Source organism: Aotus nancymaae, unplaced genomic scaffold (assembly GCF_030222135.1).
Source record: "Aotus nancymaae isolate 86718 unplaced genomic scaffold, 86718_ANA_hifiasm-v0.15.2.pri h1tg000029l, whole genome shotgun sequence".
Taxonomy (NCBI): Eukaryota; Metazoa; Chordata; class Mammalia; order Primates; family Aotidae; genus Aotus; species Aotus nancymaae.
In genome coordinates this window covers 22,078,068-22,096,694 of record NW_026988442.1, presented here as the reverse complement: position 1 = coordinate 22,096,694, position 18,627 = coordinate 22,078,068, and the positions used below count along the sequence as shown (strand labels likewise).

The following is an 18,627-nucleotide window of genomic DNA, read 5'->3' as shown; positions in this document are numbered from 1 at the left end:
TAGAACGATTTATAATCCTTTGGATATATACCCAGTAATAGGATTGCTGCGTCAAATGGAATTTCTGTTTCTAGGTCCTTGAGGAATCGCCACACTGTCTTCCACCATGGTTGAACTAATTTACACTCCCACCAACAGTGTAAAAGCGTTCCTATTTCTCCACATCCTCTCCAGCATCTGTTGTCTCCAGATTTTTTAATGATCGCCATTCTAACTGGCGTGAGATGGTATCTCAATGTAGTTTTGATTTGCATTTCTCTAATGAACAGTGATGATAAGCATTTTTTTCATATGTTTGCTGATTTTGTATCCTGAGACTTTGCTGAAGTTCTTATCAGTTTAAGGAGACTTTGGGCTGAGACGATAGGGTCTTCTAAATATACAATCATGTCATCTACAAATAGAGACAATTTGACTTCCTCCTTTCCTAACTGAATACCCTTTATTTCTTTTTCTTGCCTGATTGCTCTGGCTAGAACTTCCAATACTATACTGAATAGGAGTGGTGACAGAGGGCATCCTTGTCTAGTGCCAGATTTCAAAGGGAATGCTTCCAGTTTTTACCCATTCAGTATGATATTGGCTGTGGGTTTCTTGTAAATAGCTTTTATTATTTTGAGATACATTCCATCGATACCTAGTTTATTGAGAGTTTTTAGCATAAAGGGCTGTTTAATTTTGTCAAAGGCCTTCTCTGCATGTATTGAGATAAACATGTGGTTTTTGTCTTTGGTTCTGTTTATGTGGTGAATTACGTTTATAGACTTGCGTATGTTAAACCAGCCTTGCATCCCCAGGATGAAGCCTACTTGATCGTGATGGATAAGCTTTTTGATGTGCTGTTGAAATCGGTTTGCCAGTATTTTATTGAAGATTTTTGCATCTATGTTCATCATGGATATTGGCCTGAAGTTTTCTTTTCTTGTTGAGTCTCTGCCAGGTTTTGGTGTCAGGATGATGTTGGTCTCATAAAATGATATGGGGAGGATTCCCTCTTTCTGGATTGTTTGGAATAGTTTCAGAAGGAGTGGTACCAACTTCTCTTTATATGTCTGCTAGAATTCGGCTGTAAACCCATCTGGACCTGGGCTTTTTTTTGGCTGGTAAGCTGTTAATTGCTGTCTCAACTTCAGCCCTTGTTATTGATCTATTCAGGGTTTTGACTTCTTCCTTGTTTAGGTTTGGGAGGGTGTAAGTGTCCAGGAATTTATCCATTTCTTACAAGTTTACTGGTTTATGTGCATAGAGTTGTTTGTAGTAATCTGTGATGGTGGTTCGTATTTCTGTGGAATATGTAGTGATATCCCCTTTATCGTTTTTTATTGCATCTATTTGATTATTCTTTCTTTTCTTTTTTATTAATCTGGCTAGTGGTCTGTCTATTTTGTTGATCTTTTCAAAAAACCAGCTCCTGGATTTATTGATATTTTCATTGTTTATCTAGTCAACATTCAAGAGTCAGTTGTTCAGTTTCCATGAAATTGTGTGGTTCTGAGTTAGTTTCTGAATGCTGAGTTCTAATTTGATTGCACTGTGGTCTCAGAAACTGTTTGTTATGATTTCCATTCTTTTGCATTTTCTCAGGAGTAATTTACTTCCAATGATGTGGTCAATTTTAGAGTAGGTGTGATGTGGTGCTGAGAAGAATGAATGTTGTGTGGATTTGGGGTGGAGAGTTCTGTAAATGTCTATTAGGTTTGTTTGGTCCAGGTCTGAGTTGAAGTCCTGGATATCCTTGTTAATTTTGTGTCTCATTGATCTGTGTAATATTGACAGTGGAGTGTTAAAGGCTCCCAGTATTATTGTATGGGAGTCTAAGTCTCTTTGTAGGTCATTAAGAACTTGCTTAAATATCTGGGTGCTCCTGTATTAGGCACATATATATTTATGATCCTTAGCTCTTCTTGTGGCATTGATCCTTTTACCATTATGTAATGCCCTTCTTTGTCTCTTTTGATCTTTGTTGGTTCAAAGTCTATTTTATCAGAGACTAGAATTGCAACTCCTGCTTTTTTTGCTCTCCATTTGCTTGGTAGATCTTCCTCAATACCTTTATTTTGATCCTATCTGTATCCTTGCATGTGAGATGGGTTTCCTGCATATAGCACACCGATGGGTTTTGACTTTTATCCCATTTGCCAGTCTGTGTCCTTTGATTGGGGCATTTAGCCCATTTACATTTAAGGTTAATATTGTTATGTGTGAATTTGATCTTGCCATTTTGATGCTAGCTGATGGTTTTTCCCATTAGTTGATGCAGTTTCTTCATTGTGTTGATGCTCTTTACCATTTGGTACATTTTTGGAGTGACTGGTACTGGTTGTTCCTTTCTCTGTTTAGTGCTTCTTTCAGGAGCTCTTGTAAAGCAGTCCTGGTGGTGATGAAATCTCTGAGCAATTGCTTGTTCATAAAGGATTTTATTTCTCCTTCGCTTATGAAGCTTAGTTTGGCTGGATGTGAAATTCTAGGTTGAAAGTTCTTTTCTTTAAGGATGTTGAATATTGGTCCCCACTCTCTTCTGGCTTGTAGAGTTTCTGCTGAAAGATCCACTGTGAGTCTGATGGGCTTCCCTTTGTGGGTAACCCAGCCTTTCTCTCTGGCTGCTCTTAGCATTTTTTCCTTCATTTCAACCCTGGTGAATCTGATGATTATGTGCCTTGGGGTTGCTTTTCTTGAGGAATATCTTTGTGGTGTTCTCTGTATTTCTGGGACTTGAATGTTGGCCTGCCTTGCTAGGTTGGGGAAGTTCTCCTAGATAATATCCTGAAGAGTTTTTTCCAGCTTGGATTCATTCTCTCTATCACATTCAGGTACAGCTATCAAATGTGGATTAGGTCTTTTCACATAATCCCTTATTTCTTGGAGGCTTTGTTCATCTCTTTTTACTCTTTTTTTCTCTACTCTTGCCTTCTCATTTTATTTCATTTAGTTGATCTTCAATCTCTGATATCCTTTCTTCTGCTTGGTCAATTCTGCTATTGAAACTTGTGTATGCTTTGCAAAGTTCTCGTGTTGTGTTTTTAAGCTCCATCAATTCATTTATATTCCTCTCTAAGCTGTTTATTCTAGTTAGCATTTCATCAGACCTTTTTTCAAGGTTCTTAGTTTCTTTGCATTGTTTTAGAACATGATCTTTTAGCTCAGAGAAGTTTGTTGTTACCCACCTTCTGAAGCCTGTTTCTGTCAATTCATTAGAGTCATTCTCCATCCAGCCTTGTTCCCTTGCTGGTGAGGAGTTGTGATCCCTTAGAGGAGGTGAGGTGTTCTGATTTTGGGTATTTTCATCCTTTTTGTGCTGATTTCTTCCCATCTTTGTGGATTTATCTACCTGTGGTCTTTGTGGTTGGTGACTTTCAGATGGGGTCTCTGAGTGGACGTCCTTTGTGTTGCTGATGAAATTATTTCTTTCTATTTCTTAGTTTTCCTTCTAACAGTCAGGTCCCTCTGCTGTAGGACTTCTGGAGGGCCACTGCAGACCCTGCTTGCCTGGGGATCACCTGCAGTGGCTGCAGATCAGTAAGGGTTGTTGCCAGTTTCTTCTTCTGTTATCTTTGTCCCAGAAGGATACCCGCCAGATGTCAGCCTGAGCTCTCCTTTATGAGGTGCCTCTTTGGTTATACAGGGGTTGGGGAACTGCTTAAGGAGACAGTCTGTCCCTTATAGGAGCTCAAGTACTAAGCTGTGAGCTCTGTTGTTCTGTTCTCAGAGCTGCTGGGCAGGTACATTTAAGTCTGCTGCAGTGGAACTCATAACCGCCTTTTTTTCCCAGATGCCCTGTCCTAGGAAGGTGGGGCTTTATTTATGAGTTCCTGTCATTCTGCTGCCTTTTTTCAGAGATGCTCCGCCCAAAAAGGAGGTAGCCTAGTCACAGTCTGCCAGCAGAGGCATTGCTGAGCTGCCGTGGGCTCTGCCCAGCTGCTGTGTAAATTTCCACGCAGTTTTGTTTATAGGGGTATAGTTAGAACTGCCTCGGTAATGGTGGACTGTCTCTTTAATGGCAGACTGCCTCGGTAATGACGGACTGCCTCGGTAATGGTGGACTGCCTCGGTAATGGCGGACTGCCTCGGTAATGGTGGACTGCCTCAGTAATGGTGGACTGCCTCAGTAATGGCGGACACCCTTCTCCCCACAGAGCTGGACTGTCCCAGGTCCAGCTGTGCTTGCTGTGAAACTCTCAATCCACAGTGTTTCAGATTGCTGGCCTTTGTGGGGGTGGGGCCAGCTGAACCAGATCACCTGGCTCCCTGTTTCAGCCCCTTGTTTCAGTTGAATGGGCGACTCTTTCTCTCAGATGTTCCAGTCACCAGATGAAACAGCACCCGGATTTGTGTGAGTTTTTATGCGGAGACCCACTATGCTGGCTGAAACAGCCATGCTGGAGACTCGTGGCACTTTTCTGCCCAGGAATCTCCTGGTCTGTGGGCAGTAAAAATTCATTTGGAAATCTGGTGATCACTCACCGTCTGCATTTTCACTGGGAACTGCAATTCAGAGCTGTTCCTATTCAGCCATCTTGGAACCTCTGTCAAATATGTGATATTTTCTTAAAGCCACTATTTACAATAACAATAAAAATATAAGGTATTTACTAATACATTTAGCTAAGTTTTCAAAATGCACATATATATATATATGTATAAAGCACTGAAAGATGTTAAAGAAGGCCTAAATAAAAGATATACCATATTCATGGATGAGAAAACCTATTATTATAAAGACATGATATTATCTTCCAATTGATCTATAATACATGCAACTGAAATTCAAAAATCAAACATTTTTTGAAAAGGTACAAGCTAGTCCTAAAATGTTTATGTAAGGAGAAAAGGTAAGAGTAGTCAAGACAGTCCTGAACATGAAATACAAGGTAACAGACTTGATCAGATAGCAAGACTTGTATCTCATTGTTAATTAAGTTGTGATATTGACACAGGGAAAGTCTAATAGAACCATTGAATATAATAGGACATAGAAGTAGGCCCATACATATGTGGAAATGTGGCAGAAGTTAAAATTATCAGGCAGATCAACTGAGTGATTAAAAATATTTTTTTCAGTCTCCCTAGGATAAGGAGAAAGAATTAAAATTGGATTTTTACCTCATGTTATACACAGTAGCACAATTGTAATTGTGTTGAGCTGTAAATGAGTTGAGTACATTTTATTAAAGGAGTAAACTTTTAAATGTCAGTGAACATTTAGAAAGGTATTCTTATGACTTCAGGATAGAGAAAGTGTTTCTTAAGTAAAACTCTTTTCAGTGAGTTTATTCAGAAGCAGACCCTGAGATAAGGATACAAATGAAAGTAGTTTATTTAGGAGATGGTATCAGGACACACTCACGAGAAAGAGGGAAAGTGAGATAGAAAAGGGAAGAAGGTCAATACAAAATTTTTAAACAAATATTTACCATGTGAATAACTGAGTTCTAGAACACTGCTATTCCAGAGGAGGTCCAAGGACCAGCACTGACTCATTGACTCTTTCTAATCCATAACAAGACAAGTAAAGAAAGAGAAGGTATTTAAAATGAAGGAGCTTACTATTTTTCTTTTTTGCTTTTTCAGTTTTACTTTTACTTTAAAATTTTACTTCCCTAGTAATTTATTTTTATTGTATTTTATGATGGCATGAGTCTACAATGGATTTGGAATTATTATTATCTCAATGATTTCAGTGTTTGAAAGAGTTTGAGAAGTGCTAGTAAAACATGTCTCAGAATTACCCAACCAAGTAGTAAGGAAACGGGGATGTTCATCCATCAACTCCCTTTCATTGCTTGAAGGATGTTTTCAGGGCATTTTCCCTCTGGCACTTCTTGCTTTTTCTATGTGGATAACAAGTTGGTAATCCTTTACCTTTACCTTTAGGTAAAGTAGCAGGTGTTTCGCAGTAAGCATTCTTCAGTGGGATATAGGGAAGCCATCAACAGTCTCTGCTACTAAATTTGTCTTTCTCTTTCTCACATACAAAAACTAAAAACTGATCAATTTGAATAATTAAAATTAAGAACTTATCCATAGTCAAAGGTAACATAAAGAGAAACATGAAACACAAATTGAAAGAAGTTTTTCAGTAACACATATAGCCAATAAAAAGATCAGTATCAAACATAAATGATGAATCTTTATAGATCAAGAGAGAAAGGACAGTAATGTCCAACAAACATTGAAAGATGCTAGTAAATAGGTAAAAACATGTAAAACCTTAATGAAGTATCATTTTACACTTACCAGATGTTGTAGAATTTTAAAACCTGATAATACCAAGTGTTTATAAAGATGTAGAGAAGTAGGGACTTTCAGAACATTGCTTGGGCCAGTGCTACCACGATGTTGGAAGACAATTTGGCATTATTCTGTAAAAACAATGACAGATATGCTCTCTAGTCATAGGAATAGATCCTCTATTCCTAAGTGTACCTTAGTAAAATCTTGTATGTATGTTCAACCGAATGTACAAATGCATGCTAGTAATTATATTCTAAGACAGCCCCACCTGGGTACAACTCTAATACTGTAGAGTGGTGGAATAAATAAGAATATATTCATAAAATGGAGATGAATTAAATACAACTATGTGCATCAAAATAGATTATTCTCAAAATGATGATGAGTGACAAATGCAAATCATATAATAGAAAACACTCAATCCACATATATTTAAAAGAAATCAAGAAAAACTAAATGATATATTGTCTTGGGATAGATGTATATATTTAGAGCTTTGAAGAAAAACAAAGAGACTGATTAAGAGAAAATTCAGGCCAGGTGCAGTGGCTCATGCCTGTTATCCCAGCACTTAGGGAGGCTGAGGTGGGTGGATCACTTGAGGTCAGGAGTTCGAGACCAGCCTGACCAACACGGTAAAACCCTGTCTTTTCTAAAACTACAAAAATTAGCTGTGTGTGGTGCAGGTGCCTGTAATCCCAGCTACTTGGAAGGCTGCGACAGGAGAATCACTTGAACCTGGGAGGCAGAGGTTGCAGTGAGCCAAGATTGCACCATTGCACTCCAGCCTGGGTGAAAAGAGTGAAACTCCAACTCAAAAAAAATAAATAAAGGAAAAAAAAGAAAAGAAAAATCAGGATACTACCTGTAGCACCTGTTTTCTTAAAAAAATTAATTTATTATTTATTTATTTACTGATGGGGAAGGAAAAAATAGTGATGAGCATACAGAGTGCTTCAATAGTATAGTAATGTTTCATTTCTTAGAGCAGATAGTGGGTACATGTATGTTTATTTAATGAACATTCCTTGAGCTATTCTTAAATTATTACACATATTTTAATATAATGCAAAACACTATTAAAGAAACTTTTTAATATAATGCAAAAATAATATGAATAAAGTAATAAAGTCCTAGAAATGCAATTTATAAGAAATAAAAGAAAAACATTTTTAACTGAGGGGCATAAAAAAAGCATTAATAAATAAAGATTTATATGGTATTACTGGAAAGAAGGACTCATGTTACAAAGAGATGCTCTTTGCTTCCCAAAAAAGAGAGAGAAAAATGCAACTGCAATAAAAATGTTGATGAAATATATTTGAAACTTTATAAAATTATTCCTAAATTATTCTGGAAGAATGCATGGGTAGTGATACCTCAAAAAACCTTTGCAAAAGAAGAATAATAAAAGAAAAAGACTTCTTCTACCAAGTTTCAAAACATGTCATCTCAATGCAATACAGAAATACTGTCACAGTAAAAGCTACAACTCAGTGAAATAGAACAGAAAACCAAACAAAATATGCTAGAATATAAAATAATTTAATATGGTGCTAAGATGGCATTTTAAATCACTGGGGAAAGTTTTGACTGGTCAATTAATTGTCCTTTACAATTGAGACAATTGTAAGGAATTCTAGTTAGATTTCTACCATGTGTAGTATACACAGTAATTTCAGAAATATTAAAGTGTGAGGTGTAAAAAGAAAAATATGGGAATAAAGCATAAAATAAATAAATTATAAAATAACCATTTATCTGTATTTTCCATTCATCTGATCTGGTGTGAGAAAGAGAATTTTCTCCAAATTGGAAAGACCAAGTTCTGTTAGCTTGAGTTTCCTTATCACAATCTTCAACAGATAGACCCTCCATCAGATAGACCCTTCTTAAAGTCCATCAGACAGACCCTCCTCAATTTCCATCAGATAGACCCTCAAGTGAATGAATAGAATTTTCATCTTGCTATTCAGCTTACTTTCTACTCTCCATTAGTAAAGCTTCTCCTCTCTTTCCAAATTCTTGATGCAACTCATCTCTGACTACACTTTTGGTAGATGGTTTCACCCCACTTCTCAAAAAAACAGAGCCATTAGGACACTTCGATTCCTCCCTGCAAAACGTTAGCACATTTCCATCCTCTCCTCTTCTCTCACAGAAGGAAAGATACCTTTTTTCAACCCACCCCTGCTCTTGCCTTTCAGGACCCCACCATTGTCAGTTATCTCCCCTCTTTCTCACTCTTCTCTTTATTAGCTCTGTTTTAAAAAGTTTTTCTTGGTTGCTTTAATCATAACCTCTCTTTTCTTTAAGAGGGTCACCATTTTGGCTCCATATCTCATTCCTGTTGTTTTGAATTCCCCTCCTTTTCACAGCCAGCATTGTTTACTTGCCTCACCTCACCTTCCACTTTCTTCTCAACCCTCTTCAGGATGGCTTATGATGCCAACATTCTCCCTTAAATTTCTCTTGGTTGACTCATGAGTAACTTTGAGGACAGTGGGTTCAATGGGCAAGTTTAAAGCTACATCTTACTTGACTACTCAGCCATATTTGTGACTGCTGACCAGTACCTTCTTGACCCTTGTTCTTTCCTTGGATGCTCCAGTGACAACTCACTTCCTGGTTTTCTGGTTGCCTCTCTAACAGTGACTCCCCGTTTCTCCATTCATTTTCCTCCTAATTGTTAATCCTGGAGTTCCTCTTCACTTAGTCTTAGAATCTTTTTTTTTTTCTCTGCTCTATACTCTTGCCATCTATTCCCTGCCCACGGTTTCCATTTCCAAACATTGGCCCCAGTCTTCCTATATCCAACTGCTACTCAACGTTACCACTTGGATGTTCTTTGTATACCTGAAATAAAGTATGACAAAAACAGCTTACCAGCTTCCTCTCCAAAATTGGTCATCCTTTAAGGCTTTTCTCTGTAAACAACATTCTGATCCCCCAGTTGTATAAAACAAAAGGGCTACAGTTCTCCATGACGCATCCCTTCCCTCCTTCACCCTTATCTGTCACCACCAAGTCACGTTAGTTTAACATCCCCATATCTCTGCACAGTCCCTTTCTCTTCTACATTGCCATCACCCTGCTTCAAATCTCCTGCACAGTCCATTTATCTTCCACATTGTCGTCATCTGAGTCCAGATCTCCTATACAATCTATTTCTCTTCTACGCTACCATCATTCCAGTCCAGGACACGGTTCTTTCTCCCCAGGATGACAATGCAGCATCCTAACTGATTTTTCTCCTTCCACCCTTAACCTCACAAAGCTAACCGCCACGCTGCAGCACCTCCTCCCGCTTTTGCCCTGGTAACTTCTACTTATCCAGCAATTCTAATGTATGTGCCATTTAATATCCTAACTTGCCATTCTAGGTTTTCCTCTGATTTTAATAATTCTCCTAATACCATATTCCTTTAGGTCAGTGTCCTGATTTTAAAAATGTAATGAATTAATTATGAGTGTAATCATTAAATGTTCATCTCTCTTTCCAGAATACAAGCTTTATCAAGGATTTGACTACTTCTCTCTTTGTTATTGTTTATCTCTAGTATCCATCACTGTCCCTTGATCCTATTAAATACATAATAAATATTTCTGGAAAGGAAGGATGGATAAGGGAAAACAATAGGATTCCTGGCTACTTAAAAGCTTCTGCAGGCCGAGCATGGTGGCTCACGCCTGTAGTCCCAGCACTTTGGGAGGCCAAGGCCAGCAGATCATGAGGTCAGGAGTTCAAGACCAGCCTGACCAACATGGTGAAACCCCATCTCTACTAAAAATACAAAAATTAGCCTGGTGTGGTGGTGCATGCCTGTAATCCCAGCTAATCAGAAGGCTGAGGCAGGAGAATCACTTGAACTCAGGAGATGGAAGTTGCAGTGAGCTGAGATTGCACCACTGCACTCCTGCCTAGTGACAGAGCAAGACTGTCTCACCAACAAAAAAAAAAAAAAAAAAGTTTCTGCATGATTTTAAAAGTCAGCGAAAAACTGGCAAAAATATATTTGCAACCTATGCAATAAAGCTTACGCCCTTAAAATGAAATTACAGTTACAAGCCCATAAGACAAAGATGAGCAAAAATGAAAATAAGCACAAGGTATAGAGAATTTGCTCATAAAAGAAGCAATGTAAATGGCTAATTAAACTGAAAACAAAATCTGTACTCTCCAGAATTCTAAAAAAGATACACATACACATGCACTTAATTTTTTAAATAGTCAGTGTTGGCAAGAGCAGACATATTCTTCTGTTGGGGAGTCCAGAATGTTACAAACTTTTTGAAAGACAATCTGGTAATATATGTCAGAAGCCTTAAAAATAAAATAGTTCATTTACTTTGGCCCAGTAAATTAATTTCCATGGCATCAATCTTAAGGACATCAGCAGACTTGCATACATACTTACCTATACGCATGCTTATTCCAGCATCGCTCAAAATCATGAAGAATTCAAACCAACTTTAATGCCCAATAATAAAAGATTAGTGACTGTAAAGGAGCACTGCCCCCTCTAGGCAGCCGGTAAAATGCATGGCCACAGCAAACATCCAAAGATTTTTTTTTTTAATTCTCCAATTTCCTGAGTGATAAAATAAGGTCACAATGCAATGTACACAATAGGAGTTAACGTTTTTAAAAAATAAAATATATATATATATATATATATATATATATATTATATGCATAGGCATATCTTTTTTTAATAAAATTTTTATATGCATAAAAAGACTAGAAAATATCTTTGAGCATGCGAATTATGAGTAACTTTGTTCTTTTCTTTTTTTAACCTTTTTATATATTCTTAATATTCAACAAATTCTGTGTATCATGTACATAATGAGCAAAACTAAATATATTTTAATTTAACAAAAGGGAACCGATTGCAACATATGGCCAAGGCTATATGTAGCGAGGCGTCGCATGATGATTAAGAGTATGTGCTTTAAAGCTCACAGACAGGTGTTTAGCTCCCTCTTTACAACTTAAGAGCCATATGACCTTCAGCAAGTTATTCTGTTCTCTCAGCCTCAGTTCCCTTATCTACGCAAAGGAGATGATACTTACTGGGCAGAGCTGTTTTGTGGCTTGAAATAATGTAGGTAAAATTCTAACCCAAGCGTAAGTGCTTAGTAAAAGTACCTGCTTTTATAATGCCAAAATATAAATAGATCTGGTAACAATTTACTGAAATTCATTATTTCCAAGGCGGTTATAGCAGAAAGGTTGGGGAATAATTTGCTTTCTGGCTCAGCATCTTCCAGACGGTTGTAAGAATAGTGAAATCCAGCAGGAAGATGCTGGCAGGAAGGCTGACCGCCTTCAGAAGCAGTCCCAGGGAAAGTTGCATTCATTAGGGCAAAATGCTGGCATAGGTCATCCATTCACATATTCATCCAACCAGCAAAAAGTTATGATGCATCTCCTTCATGCCAGGCATTGGGACTGAACAGCAAGGCAAGCTAGCTTCCTTCTTGGAGCAAGGCAAGCTGCTTCTAATTGGATTGAGGTTTCAAGCCACATAGTTCATGTTGGATTCAGGAATTAGGAAACTGACGAAGCACTTCCTAAAGTTAGAGAAAACTTGGCAGAGTGAAGAAAATGATACTTGGGAAGATGATGAAAAGCTCACTTTGCATTTCTCAAATACAAATCCTAAAGCAAGCTTGTCCAACCAGCAGCCCGTGAGTTGCATGCGGCCCAGGATGGCTTTGAATGTGGCCCAACACAAATTCATAAACTTTCTTAAAACATTATGAGATTTTTTTTTTTGCAATTTTTAAAACTTCATGAGCTATTGTTAGTGTATTTTATGTGCGACCCACAACAATTCTTCGAGTGTGGCCCAGGGAAGCCAAAAGATTTGACACCCATGAAGCAAAGACCTTATTTCAGATTCCCACCTGCTGGCAGAACTGGAAACTGCTATGTCCTTTCTACCCTTATCAGGTTCAGTTCATAAACTTACTTGCTCGGTCTGCAGGTGAAAAGCCTGATCAGCCTTCTGACAATGGGTCAGCATAGGCTGGGTGCGGTGGCTCATGCCTGTAATCCCAGCACTTTGGGAGGCTGTGGCAGGTGGATCACTTGAGGTCAGGAGTTCAAGACCAGCGTGGCCAACATGGTGAAACCCTGTCTCAAAAGAAAAAGAAAAAGAAAAAGAAAATGGGTCAGCAAACTATGGCCTGTGGGTCAAATCCAGCCCATTGCCTGTTTTTATAAATAAAGTTGTATTGGCACACCACCATACCCATTCATTTATGAATTATCTGTAGTCATTTTTGTGCTAAAATGACAGAGTTGAATAGTTATGACAGAGTTGAGTAGTTATGATAGAGAATGTACGGCCCATCAGACCTAAAGTATTTCCTATCTGGTTCTTTATAGAAACTTTGTCAATCCTTGTTCTAGGTCAGTGGGGCTGCAGAAATGATGTGAAAGGTGACATCAAGTTAATAACTTTTCCATTCTGTAGTTCCAGGAGCTGTTCCTCTAGAATCCATCCAAGGGGGCCCCTTTGAGGAGAAGATCTACATCCAGTGGAAACCTCCCAATGAGACCAATGGGGTCATCACGCTCTATGAGGTAAGGAGGTCCCTTGCGCTGCATCCATTGGCTTAGCTTCATTCAATTCCCTTCAGCCTGAGGTTGGTGAATACTCATTCTGCTGAAGGTTTAAAGGTGAGTGAGATGCAACTTATCAAAAGGTTTCTGACAGTACATTGGGGCGCAAACACAATGTCACACGTGGAACTGTCTTGGTAGCCTGAAGGATAAAGAAATTTGTACATATGCATTGAGGTGACTAGGGTGACAACTGACCTCATCCACAAAGGGGTCAAAACCCAGGGAATCAGATTGTTCTTGCGTAGAAGAGAAGGCCCAGGCCTGGCAAACAGTAGTGAACGTTCACCTGGGAAACTACAACACCACCTACATGGTGCTCACTCTCCCTATATCATTCCCTTTGGTTTGAAAATCCCAATGTCATTCTCTGCAGCAGAGGCACAGGATTCTTGAGATTTAAATTGTTCTGTGCCCAAGGCATATTTTGTCACCCAGATGATTGGATCCAAAGACTCCCTTCCAAGCATTAGTGGGACCTTACCATATCAGAGATGAACCAGAACCTACTCAGGCAGGAATGTACCCATCCAGAAAACTTGTAAAAATAAGACAAACGATATAAAAGTTTATTGCAAAACAAAACAGAACATCCCCAACAAAGCTGATAGAGCTAGGATTCAAGAACTGGGATAGGAGTAGGATTGAGTCTCCTCTTACCCCTTATATTCTCACACAACGTAATATTGCAACACTAGATCAAATGGAAACACACAGCAATGCAGAGGGAAGGGCATGGATGCCCAAGCTGAAATGATGTAGCCTAGTGTCCTAGTAGCTCCACCTTCTCCCAAGTTAACCTTTGGCAGCTTCCTCCTCTCTCTAAGCCTCATTTGTCTCATCTGTAAAATGGAGGTGGTAGTCTTCTTCAGGGTTTCCCTAGGGAGTCTGAGAGGGAAGAAAGACACAGTCATCCCAGACCGAAACATGAACCACAGGCCCACACAGAGGCTTAAGCCACTGAGTGCTCATGCAGAAACATGTGTGTATGGGGAGTGGGCTTGGGGGAAGAATATTGTTGCTATAAGGAAAGGTGAGCTCTGGGGAGGAAAGTCAAGGAGTGTTTGATGAAGGAAAAGTACTCAGGATTAATCTAACAGACCCATGAGCTCTCTAGAGAGACATAGAGGGTCCTGAGAACTCTCTGAGAGAGAAGATTATCCAACATGTACAAGGTGCTTAAGAAAACACCTCGTCTCACTAAAACTGGCATTCCTCCGAAGGAGAGCTAACATCTCCCTCTTAGAAATTGCAGGGAGCTTGGTGCAGCTCTCAGGATGAGCACATGGAAGGAGGAAACAGACATCCATCCCCACCACTTACGAACTTTCTCAGGTCACATGCTTCGGAGAAACTGTCTTCGTGGGGAGTACCCCAAGAGGAGGCAGGTACTCATATACTAATACACCTTGCCTAGGACATTTCCAAAACCTTACTGGGAAAGAGAGGGACTGGAAATTTAACTCAAACAAAATCCAGTCACTTCAAATATACATGCTATTCTTTGTAAAGCAGAGACCCCAATCACACACACACACACATACACGCAAACACATACATACACACATACCCCAATATTTAAAGGAAATGAAAATCTGTTGTGCCTGGCAAACTTTTGTTTGTAAAGCAGAACAAAAGGACCCGTGATTTAGGAAGTTAAGTTACTTGGTGCGGTTATGTAAAAGATGCTGTGTGCCAGATGTTCAAGACTTTTGGAATTCACAGGCCAGTAGCATTTAAAAAGGTTTGGGGGACTAACCTAGGGTACTTTAACATCTTTTATTTATATCATTTCATAAAGTACATAATTCCAAAAATATAGAAAGAATATAATTTCAGAATAAAAGGCCATCCTTCAAATTTAGTTAATTTAGGGTTTTTTACTAGTTCACCACAATCACCTTATTTTTTCTAATTTTGCCTTGGATTGATGGCAACTTTATTACGGAAAAGCCCTGGTCCTTGTACATACCTGCATTTGGAAACCACTAGTCTAGGGCCATGTTGCAGGTGGAGTCACATCTCTGCACAGATTATTCCTTGAGAGTACTATACTGTTTTCTTTAGTAGGATATGCCTTAGAAATATGGTGATCACTATTCCATGATAAGAAGAAAGAAAGAGAGGGAGAGCAAGGGTGCAAACACAGCTGTGAGTTAGACTCTGTGTTTGAGCAGAATCTCCTGCAATTGAGGCATTATTATATAGTGCACTCTCTGAAGCCCCACGCACAAAGGTGGGTACAGATTAGAAAAGGATGTCCTTCTCTGTGTGAACCCAGTGCCTTGTGGATTTTCAGAGACCAGATGCCAGGGATGTTGGCATTCCCATGGATTCTCTGGGAGACAGCTATGAGTGAAAGATAACTTGAAGTAGCTTCATGGCTGTGATTTGAGCTATAACTGCAGAGAACCAGGACCAGAGTATTGCGGCTGGTTGACTTGTTTGTAAGCATTCGAGGCTACTTTTGGGGACTATGCCACAATGCTTGAGGGATGCTGTAAAGGGAGGTAAGAAGGTTGTAGATTTAGGCCATTGTATTGTGAGCATAAACATGAGTGTGCTCATGTGTATCACAAGCTAGTGAGGCCCAAGAAAATAAGAGTGGTGACTCCTGAGCCCATAGCCTAGAACTGAATCCCAGCTCTGATATTTACTTGCTCTGTGACCTTGAGTACATCAAGTAGCCTCTCAGAACCTCAAGTCTTTCATCAGAAAAATCAAGATAATAATAAAATGACCTTATAAGATTACTGTGAGGATCCAATTAAATACATGTTTTGCACAGTGTTTGGCATTGAGAAATAACATTATAAATGTTAGCTGTTATCATTACATAAAAGTGAGGAAATTGAGGGCAGAGAGTTAAAACGAAAAGACCAAGGTCATATTACCCAGATGCCAAATCCAGGACTCCTAAATGCAGGTACAGGTGTCTTGCTCCTTGCTGCAACTTAGCCTGGTGCATAGACCAGCAGTGTCGGCGTGACCTGGGAACTATTTAGAAATGTCACATCTCAGGCCTCTCCAGTTTAACATGATCCTCGGGTGATTCCTATGGGCATTACAGTTTGAGAAGCACTGTTCTGGAAAATGCTATTCTTTAGAAACTTTTGGCAATTGATGGATGAGTATGTTCTCTTGAGTAGAGAGATGAGAAGTACCTGATACTCTGGGCTCAACCCAATCCAGCCCCAGAGAGTAAGCAAGAGACCTTGCTTTTAAAAACATTTATAACAAAGCATGTGTTTATGAGGCAATTTATAAATTTAATTAGATGAAACCAATTTGATTTTTAAAATTAGGTTCTAGTTGTAATTTCAAGAGAGAAATTCATAAATTACAAATTACCCTCTTCTGGCCTCAAAAAAGAATATTTTATTACAAAGAAAAATAGGATAATACAAATGGAAGAGAAATTCAGGATTGTCTGTGGCCTCCTATATACAACCTTAGACAGTTCCTGGCTCTGTCTGGTTAGATGAGCACACCTCCTCCCATCCTTGAACTTTGCTGCTCTGACCACTGAGGGACTCACTATGAGGTTTCAAGCCACATAGTTCAGCAAAGTTAAAAGCAAAGAAAAAGGGAGGGAGAGGAGGGAAGTTTCATTATTATAACTATGTTATTGTTAAATACAGCAGTCCCAAGTGATTAAGATTAAATTTCCTTGTGCACAAGTTCAAATCACAACCTCTGGATCCATCCTTGGACAATTCTGCACCCAAAATGTGAGTGGTTTTCAGTCCCATTTTGTATCAGTCTTCAGTCCTCTCTTTCTAATATGAAGGTGTCAGACTGTTCTAGGCTTCAACTGGGTAAGAATGAAGGGAAGAGTAAATCTGTGTCACACCCACAAAATTCAAGATTCTACCTCATTTTGGAGTTGCTTTGCTGTTTAATTCTTGCCTTTAAACCAGCCATAGTCTCTAAAGGTGAAGCATTGATGACACATGAATAAAAACAGCTAATGCAAAGGCCCTGGGGTGGACATACTTTTGACATGTCTTTAAAATAAAATAAAAAGGAGACCAGAGTGACTGGGGCTTCCTGAGCACAGAGGACAGTGATGAGACCATGTCGGGGAATGGGTGGGTAGGGCCAGGGATGTCAGGACTCCTAGAGCTTGCATTTTATCCTGAAAGGAATGGAAAGCCCTAGGAGGGTTCTACACAGAGGAATGAAAGGATCCAATTTATATTCTTAAAAAATCACCCAGATGTTCTGTGGATGAGAGATGGTGGGCACACAAGTATCTTGGAGACATCTGCAAAATGCACCAGGAGACAAGGACATTTCCGTCATCTGTGATATTGAGATGAATTAGTTATTAGAAGACCTTGTATTTGGGCAGAAGATATGAAAGCTTTGTTATAGCTACCTCTTTTTTTTTTTTTTTTTGAGATGGAGTCTTGCTCTGTCACCAGGCCGGAGTGCAGTGGTGTGATCTCGGCTCACTGCAACCTCCAACTCCCTAGTTCAAGCAATTCTCCTGCTTCAGCCTCCTGAGTAGCTGGGATTACAGGTATGCACCACCATACCCACCCAGCTAATTTTTGCAATTTTAGCAGAGACGGAGTTTCACCATATTGGCCAGGATGGTCTCGATCTCCTGACCTTGTGATCTGCCCACCTCAGCTTCCCAAAGTGCTAGGATTACAGGCATGAGCCACTGCCCCTGGCCTACAGCTGCCTCTTTACTGCGGCTAACCCAGCTTTGACGTCCTCTTTTCAGTTATGATGTCTTAACTTGATGAGCTCCCTGGAGCCATGGACCCTTAGATCCTGGGCCCACCTTTGTGGGTGTCTCACCCTGACCCTAATACCACTCCAGGGCTGTGAAACAGTCATTCTGCAGCAGCCTCAAACTCTCTCTCTGTCCACTGAAAAGGGAGCTCAGAATCCTCATCAGAGCCCACTGGTTCCAGCCTCATCTGAGCTGCAGCAGGAAGTATTAAGATGAATTAGACCATGGTCTCAAATCTTTGGGGATTTGCACTTTAGTGGGAGATGCAGAATGTACTTCTATGATCATTCCCCTAACAGAGTGACAGATCGTCCATGCAGCACCAAAGGCCTTGTGTCCACAAACTAGCAGCATTAACATCACTTGGGTGCATGTTAGAGATGCAGAATCTCAGGCCCCAGCCTGGACCCACTGAATCAGAGTCTTCTTATCAAGATCCCCAGATGATTCCTGTGTACATTAAAGCATAAAAAGCACTGGTTCAAGAGACATTCTCAAATCTCACAATCTTGATCTGCATAAGAGGTGGTAGAGGTGGTAAGGGAATATCAACTGGTCTAGAAAGCTCTGCTTGATGAAAACATTGCAATCATTGCATGAATAATGTGATCATTTAATGAACTAAGGAATATTCCTGCTCACCTGAGGTCCAAACTGCTGAGTATTTACATCAGGAATATGGAAATTGTGATATCTGCATGGACTCTTCCAGAACCCTGCCTTTGGGTTTAATTAAGGCATCAGGGTTCCCTAATCAGGGTGTGGACATGCAGAAGGATGGTATGGCCTCATTCTATCTCAAATCTTGGAAACAACCATAACTCCAGGAACACAGACCATTGCAATTGCAGACAGGCACTTATAGCCACAAGGAGGTCACCAAGGGAAGCAATCCAACCAAACAGTTGTCTAAAAACCCTTCAATAAAATCATTCAGAGACAAGCTGTTCAGAGTTCATGGAAAACAGTAATCAATATGTGTCTCAATTCAATTAATTGTTCCCGTCTTCGTCCA

General features: G+C 39.5%; 1 protein-coding gene across 12 annotated transcripts in view; it reads left to right on the top strand.

Moving 5' to 3' along the window:
• PTPRT (protein tyrosine phosphatase receptor type T) overlaps positions 1-18,627 on the top strand; it is an 832,297-nt gene that overhangs the window by 429,980 nt on the left and 383,690 nt on the right. For all 12 annotated transcript variants that reach the window (XM_064382448.1, XM_064382446.1, XM_064382451.1 and 9 more), the window contains exon 8: positions 12,717-12,826. In XM_064382448.1, coding sequence (XP_064238518.1) covers positions 12,717-12,826 — 110 coding nt within the window. The remainder of the gene's footprint in view (positions 1-12,716; positions 12,827-18,627) is intronic.